Consider the following 19589-nt stretch of genomic DNA (forward strand, 5'->3'; position numbering starts at 1 on the left):
AAAAATATATAAAAATGCTAATTTATATATTTTCAAAATTTTCAAGATATAAATTTGAGGCATTAGACAAATAAATTATCAATTCAAGTGTATCATACTAATTACCTTATATTGTTTTAAAAGAGTTTAATCATATTGTCAACGAGATTTTTATATAGCTGGTTTAATGTTTTAAATTTAACTTGAACAAATTTATTTGATTCAACTCAATTTGAATTTTATTTTACTCGATTCAATAAAAAATTAATCAAGTTAAAATAATAAAATAAGACTCGTTTACTCGACTAACTTAAAATTTCTTTTCATTTGATTTGATTGAACACTCACTCTTATCAAGAAGAAATATATCTAAGTGACAAAATCTTGAGAAACAAAATGACAATATCAACCTATGAACATAATCTAATGGTTGACCTGGTTATTAGTTCCTCTTAAAAGTCGCATAATCTATTAATTGGCATTGTTATTGGTTGACTTATAATCATAAGGTGTGGTGTAATGGTTACTCACTTCATTCCTTATTATTTTGAAGGGCACCCACCAAAAAATTCACGAGAGTTGACTTGGTGCTACATCACTAGATTTTTAGCCTCCTAATGATTTCCCATCTCCTGTTTGTAGAGACACATTAAAAGTGTAATTATTCACAATAATGCACAATAGGACAACAAAATATAGTGATGTTCTAACAGGAAAAGTCTCATCTTTCTAGAATGTCTCTTCCGCTGCCGGAGTAAATGCACCATTGCCAGCAGCGAAGTAAAGCACGCATCGGTTTCTGGTGCCGTGTTTAATGTGTCCACAAGCATTATAGGTGCTGGAATTACATTGTCATAATTCCAGTCATTGTTACAGCTTTCACATTCCATTTCAATGGTGAAGAACACTTTGACATCATAAATTGTTGTCGTTTACTGGTATGGAAGTTACGTTTATGCCTCGGTTTCGAGATGGATAAACTTTCCGATATAATATCAACGGTCCGAATATCATCAGTCATATATGCTGCCATCTACAGTCTAATACTTGAATGAACATGTAAAGGGAACAAAGCCAATGCCAATGTGTAAATTTTGAACTTCATAATTACCGAAGGCATAAAACCCCCAAAATCAATGGCTTGAGAACTTATCAGGACGAAACATCGTATCCCGAATCTCGAAATCTCTTCAATAACTCGGTTTTGTACGTCCCGATTTCGGCATCAACGGAGGTATCCGGGATAGACATTATAACCGAGATTGCCCCGGCATTATGTAAAGCTTTAAGTGCTCCATCTGCAAAACAGAAGTACTTCTTGTTTGCTTAGATACAAAAATAATTTTATTGTATTTCATGTGATTGAACTGAACTAATTTATAGTTTTCACCGATAAAAGTACCATGGAGGTTTTTGTACCAGGAGTCATATCGCATCTTGCCCCCTCATGCTGGTGCATAGGGAATAGTTTCTGAGTAGAGGGGACAAAATGCAATACAGCTACTAGTATAGGACCTCTATGTTATTTTACTGGTTTTTACCTGATTTTGAGATTGCATTAAGAGCTTTCAGAGCCTCTTTCTGTGTGAGTTCATCTTTGGCATATACCAACATATTCAACAGCTCTTGAGCTCCACCAATCTTCACTATTTTCAACCTTCTTCGATCTTACGATAAAAGACGTAAAAGAAGAGTTAAATCATATCAACAATGATTATCCGTATCACAACGACAATACAATACACATATGCCAAAAAACGATACCGTCGATTGCGAACCGGGCTAATCTAGAAGCTGCAATTCTTTTAAACAATGGATTTTTAATATGCAAAAGTGATACTGACTTGTGCATCAAGTAATCTCCTGCAAGTACATATAGGTTTATTAGAGTATAGTTCAAAAGAAAGATTCTTGAATTTGGTATAATATGGAGTGATAGTGAACTAACCTCGAGATAACTCGGAGAGATTCTTGTGAAAGATTAGAGGTGGTACACTGAAACGATATTCAATATCCGTCCAAACATCGGAGGCAGAACCATGATCCAAGATGGTGGCAGCTATTCCTTTGCATACAGAGCGGCGGATCCAAGAAATAACCATGTTATTCAATCTATCCCAGGCAAGAAGCAACTGGGTTGACGAAGAACCTCGTTTAGGGAATGAACCATTGATGAAACTGACCATCTTCTTGGCGGATAAGACCATTAACATCGAACGCTTCCATGCGCTATAGTTATCAGTCGTGAGAGGTTGAGAAACGAGCGATAGAGGAGGATAGTCGGGTGGATGGAGGAAACATCGATTGCTTACATAAGTTAATTGATCAGAGATAAGAAAATCAGCCATAGTAGAAAAAAGATTGAAAAAGGAACTGTTTGGATGCCAAGAAAATGAATCAATCCACAAAGGGAGTATATATATACAATTTAGTTGATTGTAACTAACTGAGAAAATAAAAAACTAAATTTACTACAATATGTAATACAAGCAAATAATCATACAAAGGTAGATAATTCTCGAAGGAAGCAGAGAACAGAGGAACATTGCTTCTAATGAAAACAGTTCATTCTATCAAGGTAAATGATAAATAATGCCATATCACGTTGGTTTCAGGGCTAACAGTATCATGGAAGATGTATATTACATTTTCCGCATTTGTAATTAAAAAAATAAGTAAATTAATCTTTATATATTAGATTAAAGAGTAGATTAGCCATTTCGATACAAATTTCACCCATTTCTACGATTAAAAATTGACATGACCAACAAAATAACTAAACAATTACATATGACGTGTCACCTGTACCGTGTACCGTATTCTTACATACAAATACCGATTTTTAACAATTAAAATAGATGAAATTTTTAATAAAGAAATTAATTTGCTATTTGATCTAATGTACAAATACTATTTGCCTATTTTTTGAGTAAAAGGGGATAAAATATAATCTGACTCGTAATACAAAGGGCCTCCTTAGTACTTGCATGTCTCAATCAAACACATAAATACGATATTAACATATCTTATGTTTACCCAAGTCCAATCGGTTTAAAATTTTACTTAAGTTCACCCATATTTGTAAATAACTAATTCAAATTCATTTTAAGTCCACTCATATTATATTTTTAATTTTTCTAAAAAATATTTATATTACTTTTAATTTAAAATTCAATAATTAATATTTTTTATTTTATTAAACTATTATATATATGTAACTTAACATTTTTGTTTAATATTTTCATAATATATAAAAATTAACATAATAGAATATATTAAAAAATAAAAAACGGTCCTTGAATATTTACGTTCAAGTTTAACCCATATTTTAAACGAGTTTAATTTTTTAACTAAATCTATTTTTCAAGCCTAAACTCCTATTGAATTTGTATCTCTGGACACGTTAATGTCTCGTTCGATTATTGGTGATTGGGCTTTCACTCAATGACATAGTTGCATTAAGCATTTCAGCTCATTCATGGTGTTTTCATTAAAATAGAAAACCACACCACAAAGTCTATTACTTGAGACTTGTGTGAATATGAAAAGGAAACAAAGACAATGCCACAAGTGTGCAATTTTGAACTCTACAACTACCAGAAAGATAAAACCAACCCCAAAAACCAATGGCTTAAGAACTTATCAGGACGAAATTTCGTATCCCGAATCTCAAAATCTCTTCAGCAACTCGGTTTTGTATGTCCCAATTTCGGCATCGACAAAGGTGTCCGGGATAGACATTATAACCGAATCGCCCCGGCATTACGTAATGCTTTAACTGCTTCATCAGCAAAACAGAAAGTACTTGTTTGCATTTTCATGTATTTGAATTGAACTGAACTGAACTAAATTTATAGTTTTTTTTACCTGATTTTGAGAGTGCGTTAAGAGCTTTCAAAGCCTCTTTCAGTGTGAGTTCATCTTTAGCATATACCAATACATTCAACAGCTCTTGAACTCCACCAAATATCGTAAAAGCAAAAAGTTTAATATGCATATGCCAAAACGATACCATCGATTGCAAACCGGGCTAATCTAGAAGCTGCAATTCTTTTAAACAAGGGATCCTTAATATGCAAAAATGACACAGACTTGTGCATCAAGTAATCTCCTGCAAGTACATATAGGTTTTGTATATAGTTCAATACAAAGAATCTTGAGTTTGGTATAATAAACAGTAATAGTGAACTGATCTTGAGATAACTTGCTAAAGATTAAGAGATAGTCCACTGAAACGATCTTCAAGATTCTTCCAGATATCGAAAGCGGAATCACGATCCAAGATGCTGGGGGCTATTGCTTTGCATACAAGGTTCTTGGTCTAAGGAAAAACCATGTTATTCGATATTGTCTACGCACGAAGTGATGAAATCAAGCTTGTTCTTGGCAGATAATGCCATCAACATCCAACGTTTCCAGGTGTCATAGTTTAAAGGCGTGGGAGGTTGAGAAATGAACCATAGATCGGTATTTTTAGATTGAAGGAGGTAATATGGATTGCTTTCATGAAAAAGAAAATCAGCCATAGTAGAAAAAGATTGAAAAGGAACTGTTTGGATGCCATGAAAAAAGATAAAAGAAAATTAAACTAATCAGAGAGTAGATTTCCTACAAGGTAAAGAATAGAGGAACTTTGCATGTAATGAAATTTATAGCTCATTCAACAATAAGTAACAGAAACAAGGCTCCTAGGACAAAATTTGCCTTTAAAAAAACAGCATTAATTTAAAAAAACAGCATTAAATTATCTTTTCCAGGTTTTTGTTACATCACATAAGACCGAGGTTTGGTCATAAAAAGGAGGGGAAAGCAACTATATGTGAATTTAACTATCATAAAAACAAAAGGAAAGCATTTAAAGATTGAAGATGGATCCAGCTTGGTCTCCCATCAATGGCATCTGGTGAAAAGCCTTCTCATTTGCCTCACCGAAAAATTTGAACAGTCATCCTTGGAAACAAATTCTCTCTATTTCCTGTCCATAAGAACATCCACGAATCGTCATCAAACATTCAAGTGAGCACGATAATAATGTTTGGAAAACAAATACATAAGAACATTATCAACTTTCAACTGACCTTCCACTCCTGGCTGATGGGGGAATTAGGCCTCTTTTCTCTAAGCTTTTAAATCTATCTCTTGCAAGTGTAGCACAACCCTTTATGCAACATACAAAAACCACAATGGAGAAAGTTAATTTTCATTACCTAAGAGTAAAAGAATTTGATGTTAAAAAGGATCTCAAACGACATTACCTTTAGCTTACGGAGAGATCCAGTAAGTTCTTCGGATAAGAGGACTTGTGGGGGAGCAGCCTGGAATCTGGAATTATAAACAATACAGATCAATCGGGCATATGAAAAAGTACTGCATTATCTTCAGCTCATTCAATGCAATACATGAAATCGAACATTCAGATGGAAAACATTTCAAAGACTGGGTGGTGGACAAGCCTTACGTCTTTCTTGCTTAAAAAAATGAGAACTTTGTTTGCATACTTAAAAAAATGAGAACTTAAAAAAATGCTTGCATACTTGTATTTCCCCAACCGTGGTGGACAAGCCTTAAGTCTTTCTTGCTTAGCTATGGCCTTTCGAAGATGCCTCTTTTGCTTCTCCTCATCCTCTTTGGCTATTTCTTGTAAAATATCTGGCAAGCTGCATCGAGAAGAACCAACAGGTGATGAACATATGTTCAGCAATAAATAGATGATATGCATAGTAGAGACAAAGCTAAAATGTACTTGTCAATGTCTTTGGAAAACTCCTCTGCCTTTTTAGCTTCAGCTTCCTTTTTTTGCTGTTCTTTCCTTCTAGCTCTCTTATTTAACTCAACTCGAGTCACCCTCTTTATTTTAAGCGGCCTGCAGCATGATAGAAGCAAAAATTAACACACAAATAAAGTGTTCCCCGATATTGAGTTCCTTAAGCTCTTGGGAAACCCCAAAAGATAGCCACGCACATAGGAATGCTGGTTAGAGATTATAGAACCTTGAGTCCCATCTTCTCACATAACCCTCAAACCCCATATTTCCCCAAGGCAAAAAGATGTAGTAACAAATACACAAGGAATTACAACAACAGCGATACTAAAATCGACTAACCTTTTCTCAGTTGCTTTATCATCCTCACTCAAATTCTCCTCGTCCATTTCGTCATCATTTTCATCATCTGCTTCAATAAAGTATTTCTAACAAAAGAAGATGGTTTAGAATTTCATAACCACGATTTATTAGTGTTTAGGATTGTAAGTATGAAGAATAAATAGTAAATGAATGTAACAAATAGACACTCACATCATCTTCATCAACCACTTCTCCCATAACAGTTAATGGAACTGGCTGAGGTCCCAACTCGATCTTGTAGGCCTTTTGCATTTCTTCAGCAACCGCTTGAGCCAACGAATCCTGATGACTATCAAATGTGGGATTGTATGAACATCCCGGAGGCTCAACTTCGACTGCTGGAATAATCGATTGTTTAGATACCTGTCTAGCTTTGCCACTATGTTGACCTGAAAGTCCATAAAGAGAACCAAATTCGCCACGAGGACAAAAATAGCTCAAAACTTTAAAACTTCTAAACACGGTATATTACCTCCATCTCCCCATATAGGAACCATGCCAGAGTCAGGGACGGTTTCATCCTACAACCAAAACAAGAGCAACAATCAAATACTTATTAATAAAAAGGGATAAATATCAAAACTATACATGAACTTTGATGTAATGTGTAATCTCATACATGGTATTTTGATATGATTCAGTTTTCACAAATCACTTAACAACATTATATAATTGGCACCATTTTACGTTGATATATTGCATGCACAAATAATTACATTAAAATACAACATGAAAAATCATGTATACATATGAACAATTCAAGTTTCATATGTATAATTGCACACAAATCAAAATTCATGTATCAAATGACAAATTGGACCAAAGTTCTCACCTTGGGAACATCTTGAACTACATCTTTAGCATTCAAAGCTTCCTTCTTTTTCTTCTTAGAACTCTTTTGCTTCGAAGATGGTACAGCTTCAACAAAAGGGTTCTTCTTCAACATACTATCCACACGCAATACCTTTTCTCTTTTCTTCTCAATCTTTTTTTTCACAGAAAGATCTGACAAAACAAAGAAACCCCAATTTACAAAACTGAATTACAATTAAGAAAAAAACAAAACAAAACAAAAAGGGTGTTATGTATTAAAAAAAAAGAAAAAAGACCTTGAGATTTGTCGATGAAGAAGAGGGATTCAGTAGGAGCTGAAGTAAGAGAACCACCAGAGAGAGCATCTTTAGTGGATTTCTCGAAGAAATCATGGATGTCTTCTGTGCTTATGTTAGCTCTCCATGCTTTTTTACCTTTTCTTGAGGTGTTTGATTTCTTCCCCATTTTTTTTTTTTTTTTTGGTAAGGAGGGTGGCTTCGCGGCTGTGGAGTTAAAAGGAAGGAGACCGACGAAACAGAGGGTTTTTGTATCAGATGTTTGGTTTTCGTGTTTTAAAACGATGTCGAGTTGTTTTATTTAGGTAAAATTCTAGTTCTGGTTCCTCTATTATGTTAAAAATTGAAATTTAGTCTCTATATTGTAATTTTACATAACTTCTCCCTTATTTTTATAATTTCGTTAGCTAGTGTAATTATTAAATTCATCCTTAGTTTCTCTACTTTAATTTATCAGGATTCGATTCTCGTACTTTATGAAAATCGGGATGTTAGTCTAATTGGGTGACACTTATAAATATTGACCTAAAATTGGTGAGTAGTTCAAGTCTATATGTTTGCCAACAAATTGACTAACTTCTTAGTTTTTGTAAAATATAAGGACTAAATTATGAAAAATTGAAGTAAAGAGACTAACTTTTCACTTTTTAAATAGAGGGATGAAATTTGTAATTAAACTATAAAAACTAAATTTTAAATTTGAACATAAAGAAGGGACTAAACCATAATTTGACCCTTAATTTATTCTCTTTACGAAAGGCCCTATTTAAAACATAATTCGGGTAAGTTCAGCCCATTGAAACACATAAGCCTACGAAGAATTTAAGCCCAAATCAAGATACTTGGCCAGTTGCTGCATTTCATACTATCTTATATATTAACTTACATAAAATAGAACAGAATTAGCTGAAGATGATTAAACTACCTACCAGTAATGTCCAAATAGTTGCTGCTTTTTGGTGTTGATGGTGATCCATTTCAGTGATAAAGTATTCATGCAAATTTATTACAAATTCTATTTCATTATGGCACTGAATTTATTACATATCCACTGCTAATTGCTTGAGTTCCTACATGATGCATGTTCTCAATGGGGTTGTCTTTGCTTTTCTTCTCTTGTTGTGTGGCTACTATCAGTGTTCATCACCTTCTAAATTCAACCACTGTTTAATGCTTTTTCAGTCTTCATCTTTCACTGTCCTTGAAAACCCTAAACCGCAATATCAGTCCAACGTTACGAAGTAACAACATCATCATTGTTGGGCGGTCAATCTTGAAGTAGTTGAAAATTGCTCCCTAAACAAATTTTCTATTGGCAAATTGATCTCTCTCTCGATAAATATGCAAAAGTGAGGCTTCTTAGTTAATGCTTTTAGTGGTTTTATATGTATGCGAGTTATGTAGCAAAGATTGTTTTGTGCTGAGATTGAGAAAAGCCTTGTTTCTTTTCTGGTTTGCATGTTTTGCTGGGAAAATTAAGAACAATGAACCAAAGTGAAGCCCAAATTGAATGGGTTATTAGACCTTTCGTCAACGCTACTAGAAAAAAGCAACTTCATTGGGATTCACGCAGTGGATAATTAAAAAAAGCCCTCATAATAGTCATAACACTTTTGAAATTCATTTATTTTAATTTTTACAAAAATAATAAAACTTTATTTAATAAATTTAAAATTTGATTAAAATTAAAATTTTAAAGTACAAAAAAATATTTAAGATATAGAGATTAAATTCATAATTCATGACAGAATTTAGCCTATAAATAGTTGACAAGCAACCGCCACATGTACAAGCATTTAAGCAAAACCAGTTGCCAAGTGGTTGTGACTCATGGTTTTAGAGGAAATGAAAGAAACAAAAGGAAAAGGAAAAGTCCTTCTGAGACCTGACAATTGACGCTTTCATAATAAAATAAAGCAATGGCGGCAACTATAAAGTACAACATTAAAAAAAACATAACCAAAACAGCCAACAGCAGCAGCAGATTCGCCCTGAAAATTGAAAAACAAGGGGCTCTGTCCTTGCTTTGCCTTTTGCATTTCACTCATCTAGATGTGTTCAATTAATGTTGGCCACCCAAACAGGTAAACCAAAACCAAACAGGCAGCTACAGAAACAGTGAGCTACACACGCACACCCTAATTAAAAACCTTCACCTGTTTTTGTTTTGTATTGTTTTTCATGTTCCCTATATAAATAAATACTGGTTTCTGTTGATTTCACAGTCTAAACCAGCAGCAAAGCAAATCCTGTTTCTTCTCTCAGTGAAAACCCCATCAGTTGATTTTTTTTTTATTTCCATGGCTTCTCTTGTTCTTTTATTGTCTGAACTTGTTCGTCACCATGAACCAAACTTTGGTCTTGTAGCACCATCTACCCCTTCTTCTTCATGTGGTGCTTCAATGTCTTGTACTGCCATTGATGCCAGCAAGTACGAACCAGAGATTGTAGAAGAAGATCCACAAGAGCTAAAGGTTTCTGTTGACCTCGTCTGGCCATAGTGTTCCATTACTATGATTTGATGCATGCATGCATGCAAGCCAGATTTCTATGGTTTCTGAGCTCATTTTTGGCGTGTCATCATTTTATTACATGTACAAAACTAGGAAGAATAATGTCTTTATGTAACACAACTGAACCCAACTTGGGTTTCAATTAATGTATTTAATCTTTTTCATTCTCTTTGTAGAATGATTGTTAATCGTTTCTTGTAATTTGAATTGTCCATTCTTTATGCACATGTTGATTCCAACAACAAAAAGGTGTAAGGCTGTTAATTGGTAAGAACCCAGATCTGTAAAAAAATTTACACTGGATTTTTTATCAGTCTGGGACATGAACCCTTGTAAAAAAAATGAAAGGACCAAAATTGATATTTTGAATGTTTTTTTTTCTGCTTTAACATCCAAGTTAACCCTGGCCTTATCTATTTCACTCAATGACCACAAAACAAAAACCATGGCTGCTCTTCAACATTCATGGCTTTCATCTCTCAAAACCACTGCTCTTTTCTCTTCCACAAACCAACACAAGAGTTCTCTTTTCAAGGTTCCATTTTCTCAGAATTGGAGCCAATCTAGTGATGAAGCTTCAAACCCAGAGTCACCTAACTAGGAAGAAGCTGCTCCTGTTGACCCTGTGAAGCTTGCTTTTGAAAAGGCTAAAGCTTATAAGAAAACCAAAGTGAACCCGGATAGGGATTCGAGTCCAGCTTCAGTTAAGGTTGCAAAGGAGAAGACAAGCAAGTACAAGGAGAATGGAAGTGAGAGCATAATTGCTTCTGGTAAGAATTGAGCATTCTTGGCTTTTGCTGCTCTTATTATAAGTTCTGTATGATATATATTACATGTTACTAGGAAAATCATGCAGTTCATAGATGTGCTGATAATTGGTACTTGGTGGGCACTGATTATTTTTTCAGTGAAGAAAACTGGGAGTGAGGGTACCTCACAGCAAAGGAAGATTATGGAAAAGAAGGTTCAGAAGCCGGAAAAGTTGTCGATTTCGAGCATTGATTTTGTAGGGCTCGAGTTTGCTGATAAGAAAAAGAGCAGAGGGCTACCACCTGGATTGGTTCCAATTTCAGATCCTTTTCCAGAAGATGATTTGCCTGGTGTTGAGATTCTTGTTGGGGACACAAGCCAATTTGGGGAGGCTACAATGCCTGAGACGAAGCCAAGCACGGAAGAAGAAGATTCGGAGTTTTACAAGCCGAAGGTATCAACATGGGGAGTCTTTCCTAGGCCCGGCAACATCTCGAAGACGGTAAGAAACGAATAACACGTGTGTCATTCTTGAATAACTTATTGCAATGGAACATGTTAAAACACATACAGGCTCCTACTAGTTCCAAGAGAATAAACAAATTGATGCGATACAGTTTGTTTGGTGAGAATTGGAGCAAGTGATACAAATAATAATTATATGGATATGTTCCACTTTAACAACTTGTTCGAGACCTGACCGTAGCTGCACGAACTGTAAAATGACCGATCGAACTTCAATTCTCATGATTATAGAATTACAGGGTGCCTTCTTCATGTTCTCTCAAGAATCTCAAAAAGCATTTGTGATACTATTTCTTGGTTTTAGTTCGGTGGTGGAAGGACTATTCGACCCGGGGAAGTGCTCGAGACAGAACAAGATCGAGAAGCTAAAAACGAGCGCACGAGGCAATTTCTTGCTGCATACAAGAAGAAAGTTGGGTTAAATGTTGACCCAAAGCTAAGATCTGAATGTGAGAAGGTACTCAAATTATTATCGAACCACAGTATTTGTCTCAAATAGAAGAATATGCAATTCATTTCTGAAGCAAGCCAGTCTGTATGTGTGTGTGTTATACATATATTGCTTCAAATTGGACTATAAGTGCCCAAAGGACCATTCTCCTGAATTGGTTTTCCGTAATTACAGGCATTGGAGGATGGCGACTCGTTGATGAGTTCTGGGAAGCTTAAGGAAGCTTTAACGTACTACGAAAGAGTAATGGTGAAGATGCCGTTTCAGGTAATTCTCCCATACGAACTGCAGCTTGAATAATTGTACTTTCATGCATACAATAAGACATCTTTGTAACTCACGACCTTCGCGGCCAAAATGTGATTTTCTTGTCTGTCTCTTTTAGTTGATGGCAGAACTTTTTGGTTAAATGCTCAAATTAGGGTCCAACCTTTAGGGGTAAAACCTTTTGAACTGTTCATATAACGGCCTAACATTTATAAAAGTGCTCAAATAAAAGCTTTTCATGTACTTAGTTTGTAGTAAAAATTAGGGGAATGTTTTAAGATGTTCTACTCGTCCGGACATTCTTGCAGACCGAACTAGACGTTTTAAGATCTAGTGATTTCTCTTTCAGATATCGAGTCAAGCTCTAGAGCACCGTAGCCTTTTTATCGTTGAAAAATAAATCTTATGTCAAAAAGGAATTCAATTCATTACAGCAAGTAATTAACCGTAACACGATATTCTTTTCCTTTTAGTTATTCTCTTTTGGTTGTGCAGAGTGAACTTCATGGAGTAGCTGCTTTGCAGTGGTCTATATGTCAAGATTCACTTAGTAGGTAACCATTTAATCTGTCAGGAACCTTAACGGCGTGCATGCATCCTTAGATTTTGGTATTACATTACCTTTTATTGCATACAAGATGGACTATAAGCAACTGCAATTGTTCGCAGGTCGAACGAGGCTCGAATTATGTATGAGAAGCTGCAGTCTCATCCAAACCCCGAAGTAAGCAAGAAAGCAAGCCAGTTTATGTACAGTTTCAAGGTAATTATTGATAATCAACTTATCGGTTTTGCTCCTCCATATCACCTGTATACTTTAACCAATGTAAACAACAAATTTTCATGTATTGGTAGGCCATGGAAATGATGAAGGTAACAGGCTCAAACTTCTCACTAAAGAACACAGGGTACCAAAATTACTTTGAGGCATTTATTGAAGACAAAGCCAATTACACTGCAAATGGGTCTGAATTCACAGAAGGTGCATTGAATCAAGTCCTACCATATATGATTTTACTTGTTTCTCCCATTGTTGCTGTATTGGTCATTGCTGTACAGAAAGGGTATACAAATTAGTATTAAACCAAGGGAGACTACAACTCACACATATTGTACATGTTTCGTTATGTACCAATACAATATGATGATATAATATACCAGGTTGGCTTGTTGTTACTAATGTTAATGTTCGAATCGAATTTTTCGATAATATTAATGATCATATTGTAACTGATCAAAATGTAAGTGATTAAATTTATAATTTACCTTTAATCTTAAGTATATAAACAAAATATAAACATAAAAACAACTTTTCAGACTCTCTCAATTTTCATATTGAGCAAATCAGTCCCTTTCGAAAAAAAATTGAAGCAATTTAATTTATATCAAATTCGAAAGTGAGCAATTAAAAAGAAGTAATAATAGTATTGATTTTTTTTATCAAATGTATATAATTTTGATTTGTATAATAATAAATGTAGCGCTTGATGTTTATACATTCTGTGTAAACATTGAAAAAATATGTAAATATTGTAAATTAAATTCGTAAAATAAATATTAAATTAATAAAATGTGTAAATTTTAGGGGTTAAATTTGTTATTATTTTAATAAATTTATATATAATTAACAGAAAAATGTTAACAATATGATTAGCTACTTGAGTTGCTCACTTTCGAAATTGGAAGAGATTAAAAAACTGTGATTTTCTTAAAAGGGATCAATTTGTTCAATATCGAAATTGAGAGGGACCAAGGAAGTCTTTTTACCAAATAAGTCATTTTCCTAATTAAAGAGAAAGTAAAGCTAAACGGTGAGTTTTGGGCTTTTTTCAACGATAGTCGCTATCACCGCCTATTACTCAGCATTTACCCAGTCACCGCTTCTCTCTCAGCCTCTCACGGCGGCTCTGTCTCTCGCAGTCTCCATCTCTAAATACAATTCATCGACGGAATTCAAGGAGGGAAGAGAAAGGTATAATAGAAGCTTGTTTGGCCACAATATTTGATCTGTATTTTCATTTGTTTTCCCTTTCGGTGATTATTATTCCCTTTACTAGTTCTTTGTTATGTTTCTGCAACTTCGCTAGAACTTAATTCTTCATTTTGAGCTATAATTGAAACCATTTTTAGCTGTTACAATGTCTTTTTATTTTCGTAGTATTGGTTTTAAAGGTAGTACTCGTATCTCTGTTGAATTTTTTATTCCTTTTGTCTATGGTTAAAGATTAAGCTAGTTTCTTCTCCCCTTTATCTCGAATTACTGATTATTAATTCCTGCTTTTTATTTGCTAATGATTTCGTTACTCAAATACTTTGTTTTTGTTTGATTATATATAACGTAGCTTGGATTTGAATTATTTTGGATTCTGATATCCTACAGATGATAATAAATTAGACTTTCGATTTTCTGCAGATTTAGATATCTGTAGATGAATTAATTCATATCTTCCGTGGACTTGAAGTTTTTAGGCAGTTTTGCAGATTTGGATAATTTAGAAAACCGCAGATAACTGACCTGCTCCTATCCTTATCTGGGAAATGGATTTGCATGGAATTTTGAAGGAAGCTTTTACTTCACTGTCAGTGAACACCATTAAAACAGGCCTTATCTGGCTTCTAAGAGTGGCGTGGATAGCTGGAACACTTCCTATCCTCATAGCTTCACTCCCTTTTCCAATTCTCAATTCATTTCGTGCCCTTTTACTAAGCTTTGCCAAGAGAGGCAAGATTATGCCATCTTCATCCCATGTAAGAACCCTTTTTTTTTCTTCTTCATATTTTAAAGAAATTCCCATCAAATTTCATTCTTCAAACAATTTATTTTCCTTCCTGGGTTTTTGTGGCTTATGTAGAGGTTCACAGTTCCACATAGTTTCTTTCTGCACTTCTATTTGTTGGCTGTGGTTTGGACGACATCCTTGTTAACGTGTACCTGGTACTTTGCATACAAAGTTGCACCCTTGGGTACTGAGTCTTTGAGTTATCCTTTTGCTGCTAGTCACTTGACAGGAGGGTCACATGTTTTTTCCATACACAAGTCTCGTTTTACCTCAGCCAAAGACAGATTCAATGTTTGGAAGTCTGTGTTCTTGTTGTTGTTGATGGAAGCTCATGTCTTGAGGCGACTTTATGAGACCTTTAACGTTTTTAACTATAGCTCTTCAGCTCGAATGCACATTTTTGGATACTTAACTGGTATCTAGTAAGTTGCTGAACACTATATGCTTCTAGTTGACTGTAGTGACTTCTTTTCTTTTTAGCTGAGCATGGTCAGTTAATGCATGAGCTTGACTATTTTGTGCAGCGACTATTGGTTGATGTTAATATAATCTTAAATGCCCTTGTAGTTGCATTTAGTTCTGATTGTATGATAATTGTATTGGCAGTTTTTATACAGCAGCACCTCTGTCACTCTGTACATTTTGTGTACTAGAGGCTTTTAATTTTGCAGCTGATCAAGTAGCTGAATTTAAAGTTGAAGGCCAAGAACTGGTATCAATTACGGGTTTTGATTTGTGGGGATATGTGAAACCTATAACAAGGCTTGGATGGTGCCAATGGGCTGGTGCTGCTATATTTGCTTGGGGGTGGTTCCATCAATATTGTTGTCATGCAATTCTTGTAGGTGTTTTTGCCTGTGTAAATCTACATCTGCTTGTGGGTGGTTCCAAATTTTATGGTCTATATGCATCGTTGTGCTGATTTTGGAGGGTTAAATGAATTGAATGTTAAGAGAATTGATATTGATGGTTTGTTTGTCACCCAATTTTTAGGTTTTTCTTAGCAAGACTGAAAATAAAAGCTATATCAAAGTTTAAACAAGATGGGATGTACACAAGGATTCAATTTTTTGTAATGCTTTGTAACTTGTAGACAACCAGATGCTGATTTTCTGTCTTAAATACAGGGTTCACTTAGAGAACGCGGAGATCGAACTGCTGATTATGTGATTCCTCATGGAGATTGGTTTGAAATTGTCTCAAGTCCACACTATTTAGCTGAGATGGTGATTCTTTTTCACACTCTTTTTGCGGATGCTTGTATATTGTTGCTTTCAAAGTTATGATTGTCACTTCCTTTGCATTGTGCAGATAATATATGCTGGTCTATTGGTTGCGAGTGGAGGAACTGACTTTACCATATGGCTACTTCTTGGATTTGTGGTATTTTGTACCTCCTTCATAACTTTGTCCCCTTTAGCTGAACACTTTGTATTTGTTAGACTCATTTGTGGCTAACTATTTCAGGTGGCTAATCTTTCATTTGCCGCAGCAGAAACTCACCAGTGGTACCTCCGGAAGTTCGAGGACTATCCACATAATCGGTGGGCCATTCTTCCATTTGTTTATTAGTTCCAAAGAAACAAAAAGTTCTGAAGTATATTTTTTTAAACCAGTTAGCTCCTGCTCTACTATTTTCTATAATTCCTTTTTGTTTGATTATAACTAGGTTACTGAAATATATATAGGTGCCTAAGCTTTTTTCTGTTAAACAATACATTGAGCTATATATTGGATTATAAAATGCTTTGAAATTACTCATTTATCTCCCTTCAACTTTCATGATTCTTCATGCTTCTAGATTTCAATTATCAAGATATAATATCTACTTTGTCCGATAAGTTCGGCTCGGATTAGGTTGAACAGGCAAATATCCGAATCCAGTCTAGTCCAACTTTTGAACACTCAAATATTTTTATAAGGTGGTCTTATGAGGAATGTATTCCTGACTGTTGTAGAAAACAAATATCATGTCATCTTTATGATTCTTTTTCTTTTTCCCATTTTCCACTAGCCTAATTATAATTCAATATAGTCAACCATTCCCATTTTCCTTTACTTTCTCTAGAATATTCAAATTCCACAAAGCAACCTATGGGGTCCTTAGTCTACGATGCAAATTAAATTTATCAAAAGCTAGCATCCCATTTCTTATTTGTGTTTAGATTTCTTATGTATGAAACAAAAAGTGGATTCTCCACAAGCTTTAGGCATTGCCACAACTTGAGGCTACTTTAATAAAAGATTGGTACTGTTTTTGTGAAAGCTACTCAACACCTTTCTTTTCTTTTTGGTAAAGCAAACTTGTATATATCCCAAAGTTCTAATCACTGTTTTAGGATATGACTTAATGTATTAAAGTTCACAAATAAAATAATAAAGTTGCTTTCGTAACTTGATTCTCTATCTGATCACCTCATGCATATCGATGGTTAGGTTTTTGATAATCACATATGATTCACTAATTAGAAGCTTACACTATAGTAGGATTTAGGACAGCTAACCAACCACTGTTTCTAGTTTTAGGTTTCATTACTATACTTGAGATAGTTGTTGGCTGCTTAAAAAGGTTTGCTTAAAAAGGTTAAGTTCTAGGACTGACATGCAATGAACTATCAATTGTAGATTATAGGGAATTTCAATTATTCATTCCAGAGTAAACTACACTAATTATAAATTATTAGTAAATTTCGTTTTTAGTCATCCAACCATGAAAAGTTACAAAATGTCATCTAATTATTCAATTTTTGTCTTTTTTGGTCACTGGTTGGCTAAAGGTGGTATTTTTTAAAATTGACATAATAGTAATTTTAACTCTTAACATTCTATATAGTGTAATTTAGTCTTTTTTGCAGTTTTGCTTTTCTTTGTGACCCTTTATGATGTAAAAAAAATTATCAGCTGAATTTAATGAAAATATACAAAAAAAATGAGAACTCCCAAAAAGTCCAAGTTAACACTTTTGATTTTTTCTCATTATTTTGAAATTAACTCTCAATGTCACAAAGAAAAGCAAATCAACAAACAAAAAGAAAGACCAAATTACACCGTGTGTAAATATTGAGGGTTAATTTTTTTAGAATCAAGACTAAATTGACATAATTTATAAATATTGATGGTTAAAGTTGTTATTATCTCAATTTTAAAAGCTACAACTATTAGCCGGTTAGATGACTAAAAAAGATAAAATTGTATAATTTAGTGATTATTTTATAACTTTTTATATTAGTTGGGTGACTGCTTAGTTTAATTTACCCTTATCCTATTGTATAATTTATTGAGAGAAAAATTGATTTAGGGAACAAGAAAACATGGGAATTTTTTACAGGGGAATGGAGGGGGAGCTGTCTTGTTGTTGCTCTTGCGAAGAAGCAGCAAAAACACACAGATACACTGACATCCTTGTCTTATAACAACACTGCATTTACATGGGATGTTGTTTCATATTGATTGATTCTTTGATATCTCTTCATAATGAAAAATTGTTGTGACTCAAAGTGTATTATTGTTATTGTTAGTCTGATAAATTATTATTATTTGGTCTTGATGGTACCCACAAAGCTAGCTTGTTTCCTCATGGGGAAAGATTAAGGGGGTTAGAGTAAGTGGAACTACGATCATTACTAGAACATACACTTTATATTTTTCATAAAGGTGATATTATAAATGAATAATACACCTATAATAGGATTTGAAATTTAAATTATATTTAAAATTTAGAAAATTATATATAAAAATAATATTATCGATTAGTGAGATTTAGATTATTTTTAATAAATTTTAAAATATAAATTTATTTATTTAAAAATGTTTTTTATTTTTATAAAAATATGATCTAAAATTTAAACATTTCATTAAAGTAATATTTTAACTAAAATTTTTTATGTTTATTTCGTTTAGGAATAAAATTAATTTGATTAAAGTTTAAATTATTACAAAGAACTAATTTTACTTAATACTTTATGACTGTTGTTGTTATATTACAACTTGATTATTACAATGAAGTGTTATTATAGAAAATGATTGTTACGAAGAGAGATGATTGTATTACAAATCCCTCAACAAATATTAATATTAAGATTGTTTGAATTGAACTGGATCAACTGATAAGATCGATTGGATTAGGAACCAGTCGGGGAATTGGTGCAGAGAAATGCATTGAATCAATTGACATAGAAATTAATTTGGACTAGTAAAACAAAATGATTAAACTGAATTTTTAATGTTTTATTTAATTAAACTGCATGAATTATCGAATTGGTTAGACTAATTGAATTGGCAAACTAGTGACTTGTCTAATTTGATTCTAAAAGCCTTGGTCAATATTATAGACAGCAACGAAGCTAGAGGGGTGGGTAAAGGTTTTAACCCAAAAATAAAATATTACCTCATTAGTCTTTTTAAAAATTGGAAAATTTTAATTTCATTCAACAATAAAATTATATTTTCACTCTTTTTAAAATTAGAATTTAATTATAAATTTTTTAAAAATAAAAATTTATAATTCAACCCTTTAAAAATTATAAAATTATTTCTATACTAAAATATTCTAATTTCAGCTTGACCATAGACTAAAACTTCTAGAAGGCTTCATTAATATAAACATGTGTTCTTTTGTGTCGTAAATTGCATGCGTAAAATCGTTGGTTCTTTTTTTTTAATAATTATTTCTTAGTTAAAACGTGAAACGCATAAAACTAAAAAAATTAAGTAAAAAGAGAAAAATAATAAATAAAAAAAAACAGTATAAAAAATGTTGAATTTATTGATAAATGTTAGGTGGGGTTGGGAAAATCAAAATTGATGTACGCTTACATTCAATTTCAATTTGTTGACATTTCTAATACCAAATTCATTGGTTTTTTTATATTAAAAATACAAAAAAATAATTACGAAAATCAAATGAAAAATCAATTATTTATGAGAATAGATAATTTAAAACAGTTAAAAACGATGTCGTTAATCTATCAGTTGGTATTACTTATAAAAAATAATATTTTAATAAAAATAAATGTGAAAAATGTGACGTCAAAAATGTTAAACGGCATCCCTTTTTCATCTTAAATTTTACTTTTTTTCTTTTTAATTTAT

General features: G+C 33.3%; 4 protein-coding genes across 9 annotated transcripts; 2 read left to right on the top strand and 2 right to left on the bottom strand.

Annotated features, from left to right (window-relative positions):
• Positions 1-344: 344 nt before the first annotated feature.
• On the bottom strand, positions 345-2536 carry LOC107936359 (uncharacterized). Its single transcript, XM_016869070.2, has 4 exons — positions 1928-2536; positions 1744-1842; positions 1521-1646; positions 345-1277 (listed from the first exon to the last, which is right to left on the bottom strand). Exons 1-4 carry the CDS (start codon positions 2325-2327, stop codon positions 1132-1134), a joined length of 771 nt encoding a protein of 256 aa, XP_016724559.1. The 5' UTR covers positions 2328-2536; the 3' UTR covers positions 345-1131.
• A 2167-nt stretch (positions 2537-4703) lies between these two features.
• On the bottom strand, positions 4704-7478 carry LOC107936367 (ribosome biogenesis protein NOP53). Of its 2 annotated transcripts, none has more exons than XM_016869081.2 (10): positions 7213-7478; positions 6936-7108; positions 6576-6624; positions 6275-6492; positions 6083-6168; positions 5723-5842; positions 5514-5636; positions 5235-5301; positions 5058-5137; positions 4704-4954 (listed from the first exon to the last, which is right to left on the bottom strand). In XM_016869081.2, the coding sequence occupies exons 1-10, from the start codon at positions 7379-7381 to the stop codon at positions 4948-4950; spliced, it is 1092 nt and encodes a 363-aa protein (XP_016724570.2). In that variant the 5' UTR covers positions 7382-7478; the 3' UTR covers positions 4704-4947. The 2 variants fall into 2 exon arrangements, with proteins under 2 accessions (XP_016724570.2, XP_040934348.1); XM_041078414.1 differs by having other exon boundaries at positions 6275-6438; positions 7213-7460.
• Positions 7479-9512: 2034 nt separating this feature from the next.
• On the top strand, positions 9513-12898 carry LOC107936326 (uncharacterized). Its single transcript, XM_041078653.1, has 8 exons — positions 9513-9686; positions 10327-10495; positions 10634-10977; positions 11305-11457; positions 11626-11718; positions 12214-12272; positions 12388-12481; positions 12574-12898. Exons 1-8 carry the CDS (start codon positions 9513-9515, stop codon positions 12793-12795), a joined length of 1308 nt encoding a protein of 435 aa, XP_040934587.1. The 3' UTR covers positions 12796-12898.
• Positions 12899-13541: 643 nt separating this feature from the next.
• Positions 13542-18034, top strand: LOC107936328 (polyprenol reductase 2). Of its 5 annotated transcripts, none has more exons than XM_016869031.2 (8): positions 13542-13690; positions 14200-14466; positions 14571-14920; positions 15105-15339; positions 15626-15724; positions 15810-15881; positions 15966-16042; positions 17797-18034. In XM_016869031.2, the coding sequence occupies exons 2-8, from the start codon at positions 14257-14259 to the stop codon at positions 17909-17911; spliced, it is 1158 nt and encodes a 385-aa protein (XP_016724520.1). In that variant the 5' UTR covers positions 13542-13690; positions 14200-14256; the 3' UTR covers positions 17912-18034. The 5 variants fall into 5 exon arrangements, with proteins under 5 accessions (XP_016724520.1, XP_016724519.1, XP_016724516.1 ...); XM_016869030.2 differs by having other exon boundaries at positions 13551-13690; positions 14181-14466; XM_016869027.2 differs by lacking the exon at positions 13542-13690 and having other exon boundaries at positions 14132-14466.
• The last annotated feature ends 1555 nt before the right edge of the window (positions 18035-19589 follow it).

This window comes from Gossypium hirsutum, chromosome A10 (assembly GCF_007990345.1).
Source record: "Gossypium hirsutum isolate 1008001.06 chromosome A10, Gossypium_hirsutum_v2.1, whole genome shotgun sequence".
NCBI classification, from domain to species: Eukaryota; Viridiplantae; Streptophyta; class Magnoliopsida; order Malvales; family Malvaceae; genus Gossypium; species Gossypium hirsutum.

Bases quoted from the DNA above. Each gene is read 5' to 3' on its own strand.
- LOC107936359 (XM_016869070.2), bottom strand. From the start codon at position 2,327: ATGGCTGATTTTCTTATCTCTGATCAATTAACTTATGTAAGCAATCGA. The intron at 1,647-1,743 runs GTATCGTTTTTT...TTTTATCGTAAG, and splicing joins AGCCCGGTTCGCAATCGACG to ATCGAAGAAGGTTGAAAATA. The intron at 1,278-1,520 runs GTAAAAACCAGT...TCTGTTTTGCAG, and splicing joins TAATGCAATCTCAAAATCAG to ATGGAGCACTTAAAGCTTTA.
- LOC107936328 (XM_016869031.2), top strand. From the start codon at position 14,257: ATGGATTTGCATGGAATTTTGAAGGAAGCTTTTACTTCACTGTCAGTG. The intron at 14,921-15,104 runs GTAAGTTGCTGA...TTGTATTGGCAG, and splicing joins GGATACTTAACTGGTATCTA to TTTTTATACAGCAGCACCTC. The intron at 15,882-15,965 runs GTATTTTGTACC...TAACTATTTCAG, and splicing joins GGCTACTTCTTGGATTTGTG to GTGGCTAATCTTTCATTTGC.
- LOC107936367 (XM_016869081.2), bottom strand. From the start codon at position 7,381: ATGGGGAAGAAATCAAACACCTCAAGAAAAGGTAAAAAAGCATGGAGA. The intron at 6,493-6,575 runs GTAATATACCGT...ATGGACTTTCAG, and splicing joins TCCTATATGGGGAGATGGAG to GTCAACATAGTGGCAAAGCT. The intron at 5,843-6,082 runs GTTAGTCGATTT...ATCATGCTGCAG, and splicing joins GATAAAGCAACTGAGAAAAG to GCCGCTTAAAATAAAGAGGG.
- LOC107936326 (XM_041078653.1), top strand. From the start codon at position 9,513: ATGGCTTCTCTTGTTCTTTTATTGTCTGAACTTGTTCGTCACCATGAA. The intron at 9,687-10,326 runs GTTTCTGTTGAC...TCACCTAACTAG, and splicing joins AAGATCCACAAGAGCTAAAG to GAAGAAGCTGCTCCTGTTGA. The intron at 11,458-11,625 runs GTACTCAAATTA...CCGTAATTACAG, and splicing joins TAAGATCTGAATGTGAGAAG to GCATTGGAGGATGGCGACTC.